The sequence below is a fragment of the Brassica oleracea genome, chromosome C4, assembly GCF_000695525.1.
Source record: "Brassica oleracea var. oleracea cultivar TO1000 chromosome C4, BOL, whole genome shotgun sequence".
Classification (NCBI taxonomy): domain Eukaryota; kingdom Viridiplantae; phylum Streptophyta; class Magnoliopsida; order Brassicales; family Brassicaceae; genus Brassica; species Brassica oleracea.
In genome coordinates, this window is record NC_027751.1 from 5,529,070 (window position 1) to 5,540,165 (window position 11,096).

At 39.7% G+C, this 11,096-nt stretch overlaps 2 protein-coding genes across 2 annotated transcripts; one reads left to right on the forward strand and one right to left on the reverse strand.

The window, feature by feature from the left end:
• The first annotated feature begins 565 nt into the window (after positions 1-565).
• Positions 566-7,393, forward strand: LOC106341690 (intron-binding protein aquarius-like). Its single transcript, XM_013780393.1, has 14 exons — positions 566-1,040; positions 1,129-1,218; positions 1,398-1,460; positions 1,689-1,775; positions 1,865-2,017; positions 2,108-2,244; positions 2,438-2,672; positions 2,849-2,959; positions 3,119-4,177; positions 4,259-4,519; positions 4,935-5,120; positions 5,230-6,384; positions 6,522-6,875; positions 6,970-7,393. The coding sequence occupies exons 1-14, from the start codon at positions 642-644 to the stop codon at positions 7,177-7,179; spliced, it is 4,500 nt and encodes a 1,499-aa protein (XP_013635847.1). The 5' UTR covers positions 566-641; the 3' UTR covers positions 7,180-7,393.
• Positions 7,394-7,698: 305 nt separating this feature from the next.
• On the reverse strand, positions 7,699-10,452 carry LOC106341691 (sodium/pyruvate cotransporter BASS2, chloroplastic-like). Its single transcript, XM_013780394.1, has 13 exons — positions 10,176-10,452; positions 9,969-10,074; positions 9,755-9,869; positions 9,616-9,657; positions 9,420-9,533; positions 9,269-9,331; positions 9,051-9,178; positions 8,867-8,948; positions 8,667-8,718; positions 8,479-8,576; positions 8,220-8,378; positions 8,036-8,125; positions 7,699-7,947 (listed from the first exon to the last, which is right to left on the reverse strand). Exons 1-13 carry the CDS (start codon positions 10,285-10,287, stop codon positions 7,870-7,872), a joined length of 1,239 nt encoding a protein of 412 aa, XP_013635848.1. The 5' UTR covers positions 10,288-10,452; the 3' UTR covers positions 7,699-7,869.
• Positions 10,453-11,096: the final 644 nt, after the last annotated feature.

An 11,096-nucleotide genomic window follows, 5' to 3' on the forward strand; every position in this document is an offset into this window, starting at 1 on the left:
GGGGGGGGGGGGGGGGGGAGGATGAATAGCTAAATATGTGTAAGTTTATATCAAATATAGTTAAGTATCTATGCACGAGAAAATAATTGGAAAGTCAAATAAACAAACAAAATCAAACGAATAGAAAGTAAAAATTAATAGATATTGTAATGTTGTAGCATAGAAATTAGCTAAAAATTAATAAATGAATAAATGATTTATTTTAAATTTAAATCATATAATTTTTAGTTTTAGATTTAAGAAAATAATCTTACATGTATATATATAAATGGATACGTTTCCAACACGTGTCCGTTTCCTAATTTTTTTTAAAATCTCGTTTCTGCGCTTCCATTCGCTTTTGCTTCCGCGTACCCGCTTCCGTTTCCAATTAACATATCGGTATAAACTAAATATTAATCCGGTACGAATAGAAGAAAATCTTCGGTTTCCGGTTTGGTTTGATATTTTGACTAAAAACACTCCTCGAGCCCAATCTCGGCCCAAGCCCAGCCGCCTATATGCAAACTAAACTCGGGTCGGGTCGGGTCTTTAATACCGCCTTTATCTTCTACGTTCGACGAACCTCTCTCTCTCTCCTCCGCCAAGGCTTAAGCCCTAAACATCCCGCCGTAACTATCTCATCCATCTTCCGCGCGAAGATGACGAAGGTCTACGGAACAGGCACCTACGACTTCAAGCGCCACAGAGTCGCCGAGTATCCACTCGCTGCCAAGCCGCTCGAGTCGAAGCCTGGATCCAATCTCCCGAGCTCCATCACTCTATCGGAGATCCAGCAGGACAGGCTGACGAAGATCGCCGAGGAGAGCTGGATCAAGACCGGGGGCAAGACGCCTGAGAAACCGTTCGATCCGGAGGTTGTAAAGGAGATTTACGCGACGGAGCTGAAGGTGGTCAGTGGCCGTAAACCGGTTCCGCTGCAGCGGGTGATGGTTCTGGAAGTGAGTCAGTACTTGGAGAACTATCTGTGGCCTAATTTCGATCCCGAGACGGCGACGTTTGAGCATGTTATGTCGATGATTCTTATGATTAACGAGAAGGTAGAGTTTTTGCTCTCGTTGCGTATATGACTGTTTTTGAATGATTTGGTAAACAATGGAATTTGAATTGGCTTTGTGTACTTTGTAGTTCAGGGAGAATGTGGCGGCTTGGATTTGCTTTCATGATCGTGAAGATCTGTTCAAGAAGTTTCTTCAGAAGGTTCTTCGCCTTAAAGAGGTTTGGTGATCTTCTTTTTCAGATGATTTGGATTCTACTTGTGCTTTAATGGTTTCACATATCACTGCTTTATGAACTTCATAGACTTTGCTATAGATTTGGGGGCGTAGTGATAAAATATAATCACTAAAGTGTTAAACCATTTGTATATTCATGTTGTCTTTGGGTTACCATTGCAGGGAAGAGACTTGACTATTGCTGAGAAGACAAATTATTTGGTCTTCATGATCAATGCTTTCCAGGTTTGTTCTGTTTCTTGAATATAATTTTGTTATATCGGTAGCAAATTGTGTTTGATTGCTGCTGCACATGGCTCAAGATCCTAAATACATTGTATAGTAAGCAGTAACCGCTGACAGTAAAACTGTGTGCTACTTCTTACAACCTTTTGTTTCACGTTTCTGCGAAGATCGTATCTTTTTTGCTATTTTTGGTTTTCTTCAATATCCTTATCTGCGTGATGTTTACAGAGTTTGGAAGACGCGGTGGTTAATGAGACTGTTCTAAGTCTAGCAGGATTACAATCTTGGCACAGTTTGTCTTATGGACGTTTCCAGGTAGGGGATACCATTCCCACTTATTTTGTTAAAGATGGTATAGTGTTTCGTAATGGATCTGATTTCATCATTGCTTTTCACAACTGTAGATGGAGCTCTGCCTTCAACCTGATCTAATAAAAAAGTGGAAGAGGTTATCAAAGAAGTGGGCAGCTGAGGCAATGTCAAAGGGAGAGCAATCTGATCCATCCTCATCACCTGAAGCAAATTTTGTGCGAAGCCTAATAGAAGAATTTGTCGAGGTAATATGCCTATTTTTTATTAGGCTGAAGTGGTATATGTTCATCAAATGTTTTCGCACAGTTATGGAAAATTCATATATTTTATTCCAGGTTCTTGATCACGGGGTTTTTGCGGATGAGGGTGATGATACTGCTGGACTTCAATTGGTCGATGATTCTTCTGTCTTATACTGCGAGAGATTCATGGAATTTCTCATTGATATGCTGAACCAACTTCCAACAAGAAGGTATTATTAATATTTCACACCAGGGCCTCTTTGCAAGTTATTTGTAGTAGGTCAAGATCTGTATTCTCCGTTGTAGGTGTTTTTTGGTCCTGATAGTATCTCCTTTATAACATCTAGATACGCTGTGTCTATCTCTCTGTACCATTCATTTACTCGACCTTATTTTGTCTGTCTCTATCTCTGACTATTACAGATACTTAAGACCTCTTGTGGCGGATATAGCAGTTGTTGCCAAATGTCGACTGAGTGTCCTATACAAACATGAAAAGGGGAAGCTTTTCGCCCAATTGGTTGACTTGTTACAGTTCTACGAAAAGTTTGAGATTAAGGATCATGATGGAACTCAATTAACTGATGATGAAGCACTTCAATTTCATTACGATCGTTTTATGGCGTTTCAGCTACTTGCCTTTAAGAAAATACCCAAGGTATATCCTGCTAACCATGGTTTCTTAATAGATAGTTAGTTTTGCGTACTACGTTTTTATTTTGTTACTGATGGAATTTGAAGCCTTCAATCTGCTGTCTTCCTTTATTCACTAATAATATTTTCGGGTTGCCTTCTCTAAAGTCTAATATTTCTTTGTTATCTTGTTTGCTTCAGTTGCGAGATGTGGCTTTGGCTAATATTGGTTCGGTTCACAAGAGTTCTGATCTTCGGAGGAGATTGTCTGCGCTTTCTCTTGAAGATTTAAGGGATGTTGTCTGCTCAAAGGTATATTTCTGGAAGGTTCACATCTTAATGGAATTTGCTGCTGCTGATTTTAGTTTTTTTTTTTAAATTAATATACTGCTGTTCAGTTATAGTTTCACTCACGACAATAATACACCTTGTCACCTGCATTAAACCTCATTTTCATTTGCTTTTGTGCAGCTTAAACTGGTTTCAAGAAATGATCCTTGGGCAGATAGTAAGGATTTTCTGACTGAGGTCGTTGTCTCCTCCTTTGAGAAGCAACAGTCTCAGAAAGAAGCCATAAACGCTCTGCCCTTGTACCCAAATGAGCAAATCATGTGGGACGAAAGTGTTATTCCAAGCATCAACTATTCTGGGGAAGGTTGCCTTGCTCTCCCAAAGCTTAATCTTCAGTTTCTGACACTCCACGATTACCTCCTTAGAAACTTCAATCTCTTCCGTCTAGAATCTACCTATGAGATTCGCGAAGATATACAGGAAGCTGTACCACATCTTCTTGCACACATAGATAACGAGGGAGAAACGGCTTTTCGTGGTTGGTCACGAATGGCCGTTCCGATTAATGGATTCAAAATCGCTCAGGTGAAGCAGCCTAATATTGGAGAAGAGAAGCCATCATCTGTGACTGCAGAAGTTACCTTTAGTATTAAGAGTTACAGAACACAGATAAGATCTGAATGGAATTCCCTTAAAGAGCATGATGTACTGTTTTTGCTTTGTATACGCCCTTCATTTGAGCCATTAGGTGCAGAGGAAGCTGATAAAGCTACAGTGCCACAGAGGCTTGGGCTTCAGTATGTTCGTGGTTGTGAAGTCATTGAGATCCGTGACGAGGAAGGAAATCTGATGAATGATTTTAGTGGAAAAGTTAAACGGGATGAATGGAAGCCCCCAAAAGGTGAAATGAGGACTGTGACCGTCGCTTTAGATGCTGCGCAGTATCACATAGATGTTACAGACATTGCTGAAAAAGGTGCCGAGGATGTGTATGGCACATTTAATGTGCTAATGAGGAGGAAACCAAAAGAGAACAACTTCAAGGCTATTCTGGAATCTATCAGAGATCTCATGAATGAATATTGTATTGTTCCGGAGTGGTTGCATAACGTATTTCTTGGGTATGGAAACCCTTCTGCTGCACAGTGGCCTAATATGCCAAACCTATTGAAAACCGTGGACTTCAAAGATACTTTCCTTGATGCAAATCATCTCAGTGAAAGTTTTCCAGATTATGAGGTTAGTAATTATTTTCTTTGGTATATGGTTTTATGTAAAACTGCTTCTTTTTCCATGTCTCACATAACTCCTGCATGTTAGGTATCTTTCGTCAATTCTGATGGTGAGGAAGTTCTGGATCCAAGGCCTCCCTTCAGAATCACTCTTCCAAAGACACTAAAAGGGAATGCTAATGCTCTTTCTGGAAATAAGATATCTGAAATAAATCCAGCAGACAATGCTGATATGGTGGATGTATCCCCAAAGGAGAAACTTATTGTTGAGGCCTATACCCCACCTGACCCAGGGCCTTATCCTCAGGACCAGCCGAAGCAGAACTCAGTTAAATTTACACCTACGCAGGTACTATTATTCTCTACATCCTCAGAGCAGTATACTCATTTTATTAGGACCATTTGGTTATTATATTGTGCTGCCTATGCTCATAAGCTTTATTTATTCGTGAAACTTCTTTGAATAATGAGAAATTGATCATCTTAGAATTCATATGTCCTTATAGAAGAAGTCATACGAGAATGCTACGCATCATCTTTATGCCGCCTCATTGTGTATAGTAAAGCATTTGGTTCTGGTTCTGGTTCTGGTTCGTCTCTTTGAACGATATATGTTCTCATGCTACTCAATTTTGTTCGGAGAAAGGTTTACCTGATGTTCAAAAACATTTTTACCTCATGCTATTCAACATATGGTTTGGATTCAAGGTGTATAATTTTTAGTTACAAGTTGTGATCAACCCATACCTACTATTGTCCTGCAGGTTGGAGCGATTATCTCTGGTATTCAGCCTGGGCTAACTATGGTTGTTGGTCCACCGGGTACCGGAAAGACTGATACAGCAGTGCAAATCTTAAATGTGCTATATCACAACTGTCCTTCTCAAAGGACCTTGATTATCACTCATTCTAATCAGGCTTTGAATGATCTTTTTGAGAAGATAATGGAGGTACTGCTGGCATCTCTATGCGTTCTTTTTTATTATACGGAGTATTATCTTTTGGTTTAAAACTTTAACGGGTTCTGACATACCAATGTTGCATGGTTTATTTTTTCAGAGGGATGTGCCAGCGCGGTATCTACTTCGTTTGGGTCAAGGTGAACAAGAGCTTGCCACTGATCTTGACTTTAGCAGACAAGGCCGTGTCAATGCCATGCTTGTTCGACGTTTAGAACTGCTCAGCGAGGTTGAGAGACTAGCAAGATCTCTTCAAATTCCAGAGGATGTAGGCTATACTTGTGAAACAGCTGGGTATTTCTGGTTGCTTCATGTCTACTCGCGTTGGGAGCTATTTCTTGCTGCTTGTGCTGGAAATGAAAATAATCCATCTTTTGTTCAAGATCGCTTCCCGTTCAAAGAATTCTTCTCAGACACGCCTAAGCCGGTATTTAGCGGGGAGTCATTTGAGAAAGACATGAGAGCAGCTAAAGGTTGTTTCTCTCATCTCAAGACTGTGTTCCAAGAGCTAGAAGAGTGTAGGGCCTTTGAACTACTCAAATCAACTGCTGACAGGGCAAATTACCTGATGACCAAACAAGCAAAGATTGTAGCAATGACGTGTACTCATGCAGCACTAAAGAGGAGAGATTTTCTTAAGTTGGGGTTCAAGTATGACAACTTACTGATGGAAGAAAGTGCTCAGATTCTGGAAATTGAGACTTTCATACCAATGTTGCTTCAGAGGCAAGAAGATGGCCATGCACGACTCAAGCGCTGTATATTGATTGGTGATCACCACCAGCTTCCTCCCGTGGTGAAAAATATGGCTTTCCAGAAATACAGTCACATGGATCAGAGTCTGTTTACGAGGTTTGTGCGTCTTGGTATTCCTTATATCGAGCTTAATGCTCAAGGAAGAGCCAGGCCAAGCTTAGCCAAACTGTACAACTGGAGATACAGAGACTTGGGAGATCTTTCCATTGTTAAGGAAGCACCCGTCTTTCATAGAGCAAACGCTGGATTCTCATACGACTATCAGTTGATTAATGTGCCTGATTACGAAGGGAGAGGAGAGTCAACACCATCTCCATGGTTTTATCAAAATCAGGGAGAAGCTGAATACATCGTCAGTGTCTATATATACATGAGATTGCTAGGATATCCTGCTAACAAGATATCAATATTGACGACATATAATGGTCAGAAGCTCTTAATCCGTGATGTTATCAACCGTCGATGTGTTCCCTATCCTTTCATCGGCCCGCCTAGCAAGGTAAATTATCTATTCAAGTATTTATTAGATGTTCATATGATAGTTATCATGTAAACGACTTTAGTCTACATGTGTGAATATAATGCTTCCATATATATATTGGTGTTTTGATTGTCTCCGCTTTGTTATTTACTCAGGTGACTACAGTGGACAAGTTCCAAGGACAACAGAATGACTTTATCTTGCTGTCTCTTGTACGGACCCGCTTCGTTGGGCATCTACGTGATGTGAGAAGGTTGGTCGTTGCAATGTCACGTGCTAGGCTCGGACTGTATGTGTTCTGCCGTCGCTCCCTCTTTGAACAATGCTATGAACTGCAACCAACGTTTCAACTTCTTCTGAAAAGACCCGATAGGCTCGGCCTCAACCTGAGCGAGAACACATCAGCTTATACAGAACGTGCTGTGGAGGAAGTTGGAAATCCTTATCTTGTTCATGATGTTGAAGAGATGGCACACATAGTTCACGACAGGATGAACGAGTTCTACAAGGTAAAGACACAAACTAGTTTTGCTTGGATAACTAATTTTCTTTTGTTTTGGAAACTGGTTGTTAATGTGTGTTAATTTCTTTTGGGAGGGACAGGCACAAGGTGTGTACGAGCAATGCCAGAATAACATGCCACAAATCGAAGATGGTAACCAGGACATGGAGAGTGATTCAGTTGTAGGTGAAGATGGTGAATCTGAGAAGACGGTGCAGCCAGAGTTAGATGGCGTAGTTGATGAAACATCGAAGGAGATGGAGGTGGATAATGGAGTTAGCAGTGAGAATGGAAAGGCTGATGAGAACTAGAAGAGAGGTTCGAATGGAATAAAAGAGCGATCCAGATCATTTGTTTGCTTAATGTAAGATATTTTCTTAAATTGTACTGAGTAAATTCTGGCGAAGTAGTAAAACTAACATGGATTGCTTCCCCACCGACAGTCTTTGTTATAACACTTTTGTATTTGAGTTTTCATTTCGTTGGTTTCTAAATCAAAATACTCAACTGCCGAGATAAGTTAAAGAGATGTTATTTGTGTCTTGATAAACAAAAAGCCTGGTGATGAGGTGCTGCATGATAAACTTGATGGATATGGAGAGTTACTGAGGGGTAATATCACTCTTGTTGTTCTGATAGGCATCTTCAAATGTTGGGAGAGTAATGGGATAATGGTCTTGGAGTCTTGGATGTAATCACGTCAGTCATTCCAAGCTAGTTTAATGTGTTTTTGCTCAAGTCTTGGGGTTAGCTTGTACATAAAGTCCAAAACGGATACCTTGTCTCAGCAGAGGCGATGACTTGCAAATACAGCAGTACTAGTAGTCGTAGATGGATAAATAGTTATGCATGATAATTAAACAAAAATTGACCACAAATTCAACATGCAAGATCTTGCTTTTGTCTTCCTAACATAGATCTTGTTTTATGTCTTTCAATAAAACCCAAGGGAGCAAGTCTACAAACATTACAACAATCCACACAAATAGATAATTCCTACTTCACTCTTTGAAGTCATCCTTGTCATCTTCTGGAATCGGTTGGTTTCTCCAGAACACGGCTAAGCCACTTCCACCGAGCTGCAGAATACAATCAAACATAGTTACAACAATGCCATTGAACATAGAGTACACTTGGTTCGAAAGATGATGCCTATGAAAAACTTACAGCCATGCAGACCACACTGACTGCAGAAGGAACAGCCACAAGAGGGTTTGTGAAATGCTTTTGTGCAAGCAAGAACCCCAGCGCTGAACTCTGCAGTTCACAAACACAATAACGTTTCTTAATAAATAATTTGTAACAAAACAAAACGGCAATATACATATTGGTGTAGGAGAAATGAACTTACTTGCATTCCACATTCTATAGAAATGGTACGGGAAGTAGACTCGCCGAAAGAGAACTTTGAAATCCAATAGCCAATAGCAAAGGCCGCCGCATGAAGGAGTGCCACAGGGAGTATAAGTTGAGCTCCTTGTGTTTTCAAAACCTCTGAAACTTGTCCAATCTTTTCACAAGATCAAAAAACAAAAAATCAAGAGTCAATACTACTTTCACTCCTAAACATTCAATAAAGAAATGTTTTCTAGCTGTATGAATTTACTTACAGGGCTAGCACAGAGAAGAGTGGTGAGAATGACTCCGATTAGAGGTGTCACTGATATAATCTTCGACGTGAATTTAGGAAAGAACTCATTGGCCAGAACTGTCACACACAATGCATAAAAAGACATCAAGTCCGTAAGGAGTCATAGGCAAATTCATTGTTCTAGAAACATCTGAGAACAATACTTACCTCCAACTATAGTAGGCACCAACACTACTTGAAAAGTGCTAAGAGCAAGTCCCTGATACAAACAAAGTGGATCCATAAGTGATATAAACAAAGTGGATCTATTTTGCTTCCTTCTACTTTAACCATGCAATAACTTAATGTTTTGGCTTAATGAAATGGATCTTATAATTAAGCAAAATAGTTGGAAAAAGAAAACTCACAGCAGCATCAACAGGAACAAGCTGGCCAGCAAGAAGCTTAGTGAGAAGAGGAGTCATTATAATAGCCCCAATAGTTGAACACCTACAAATATTAAAGAAGATATTATATATAAAAGAAAAAAAGAAACTAAAGCGTCCAACCACATTCAAGAACAAACAAGTGAACGTAGAAGTATATATATACGTTGTCATGAGTACAGAGAGCGCAACGTTCCCCTTGGAGATGTAGGTTGCAACATTGGACGCTTGTCCTCCAGGGCAGCATGAGACCAGGATAAGACCAGTCGCAAGAGGTGCTGAAAGCTTAAGTGTCTAACATAAAAAAAAAAACAGAATAGGATTGTATTAGTTACCTCCTGACAATCATCAAGTGCATAAAGAGTTCATCAAAGAGAAACATACCATTGCAATGAGAAAACCTAGCACTGGCTTGATCATATACTGAGCAAGAAAACCAACACCCACCTGCATAAAGACTCCAAAAACGTTAAAGGAGAAACGTATTTAAAGAGTAAAGAATCAATACACCAGTGGTTCATTCATTAGGTCTCACCGTCCAAGGATTGCGTAAACATCTTCTGAAATCTTCAAAGGTAAGAGTTAACCCCATGGAGAGCATGAGAAACCCAAGACCTAGAGTGAATAGATCTGTTTCCAACCATGTAACCTACAAAAAAAATAACGCATAATCTATTAGCGCCAGGGGAAAACACAGATTGGTATATAGTGTAAACAAATAAGAAACATACCAAAGATGGCTTGAAGATGCCAACAAGTGTTCCCAAAATCACCTGCGCACCAAAAGAAAAAAGCATCACATTTTCACCATTATGAGAAATCAAATGCATGCATAAAGAGAGTTCATCAAAGTAGAGTAGTAGAAAGTACCCAAAGTGGGAAAAGAGTGGTCAAAAGTTCAATAGTCTTCTCGTACTGGCTAAGTTCCTTAGGAGAGCCTTCACCTGACAAATCTGCAGCAGCATTGCAAACAACCTTGCTGCTCCTGTAAAATTACAGTGAACATCTTAAAATCTAAAAGGGGATCTAACTTTACACTCAACACACAGCAAAGTAGAGAAGATTTGACTGTTCCCAAAGATACCTGGAGGAAGAAGCTGATTCAAGAGCAAAGACAGAGCTTAGAGGTTTACTGTTCTGAACCCTCAAACTTAGTCCAGTTTTACCAACAGGAACCAACTTGAGACAATCTGAAAAACACACACACAAGAAAATGATTCAGCAAACAAACAAACAAAAAAAAGAGAGAGACTTTGTAAAAAAACTAGAGGATCTTTGTTATTATATATACCTAAAGACTCAGTTTGAGATCTCCTTGTAGTAAGAGAAGGAAGCCTGGAAGTGCATTGGATCCTTACTCTTGCATCAGTTGGCAAAACTCTGGAAAGAGAGGCCATGGTCATGGAAGGGTTTTAGGAGGATCACAGAGAAAGAGACTTTGGGAAAATGAGAGAAGATGACTCCAAAAACACAGGAGGAAAATTAAAAGGGTTTTGTGGAGAGGAGGAGGAGAAGCCCTTGTTATGTGATTTGGTGGGAGATGAGAAGAGCCACTCATTTTTTTTAGGAAATCTCCAGAATCCTATCTGCAAAATATCTCAAGAAAATTGTGTAACGCATCAGTTTTATTTTTGACATGCAACATGTTAAAAAAAAAAAAAGATTAAAAATGCAATTCTTTTTTTTTGCAACTTTATGGAAATAAATAGAAAGTTGGAGGGTTTTATTGCAAATTTCGATACTTAGATTTAAAGCCCAAGTTAGTACGAATCTAAGCCCAATAAGACAGAACAGCTGTCTTTCTCGGATCACTACTGTTTTGTTTAGGCGTGTTGGACCTAATTATTAAGGCTAATGACTCAAATAATATATGGCAAAATGTGAAAATGAAATGGGCCTATGGGTTCTTTTAAAAAGCCTTGTTGGCTTTAATGAAATGAAGTTAACAACATCCCACATTGGTTGGGAGAGTTGATTTTGAGGAGTATATATATGTTTTCATGACATGAGAGGTTAAACAGCTCAGAGGAAGAGAGAGCTTCCCACACGCGCGCCGCCGCCGCCGTCCGGCTTGGCTCGGGCTCGGGTGGAGGGCCTTTGGCCCGATAAGAACTATTCTTTTTGGACCAAGTTAAGCTCAACGTTTTGCCAGTTATTTCGGGAAAAAACAGTATACAATTTTATTTAAAACGACAAGTAGTTTGTCTAAAAA

Bases quoted from the DNA above. Each gene is read 5' to 3' on its own strand.
- LOC106341690 (XM_013780393.1), top strand. From the start codon at position 642: ATGACGAAGGTCTACGGAACAGGCACCTACGACTTCAAGCGCCACAGA. The intron at 2,673-2,848 runs GTATATCCTGCT...TGTTTGCTTCAG, and splicing joins CCTTTAAGAAAATACCCAAG to TTGCGAGATGTGGCTTTGGC. The intron at 6,876-6,969 runs GTAAAGACACAA...TGGGAGGGACAG, and splicing joins GGATGAACGAGTTCTACAAG to GCACAAGGTGTGTACGAGCA.
- LOC106341691 (XM_013780394.1), bottom strand. From the start codon at position 10,287: ATGACCATGGCCTCTCTTTCCAGAGTTTTGCCAACTGATGCAAGAGTA. The intron at 8,379-8,478 runs GTAAGTAAATTC...TCTTGTGAAAAG, and splicing joins CTCTTCTCTGTGCTAGCCCT to ATTGGACAAGTTTCAGAGGT. The intron at 8,126-8,219 runs GTAAGTTCATTT...TGTGAACTGCAG, and splicing joins CTATAGAATGTGGAATGCAA to AGTTCAGCGCTGGGGTTCTT.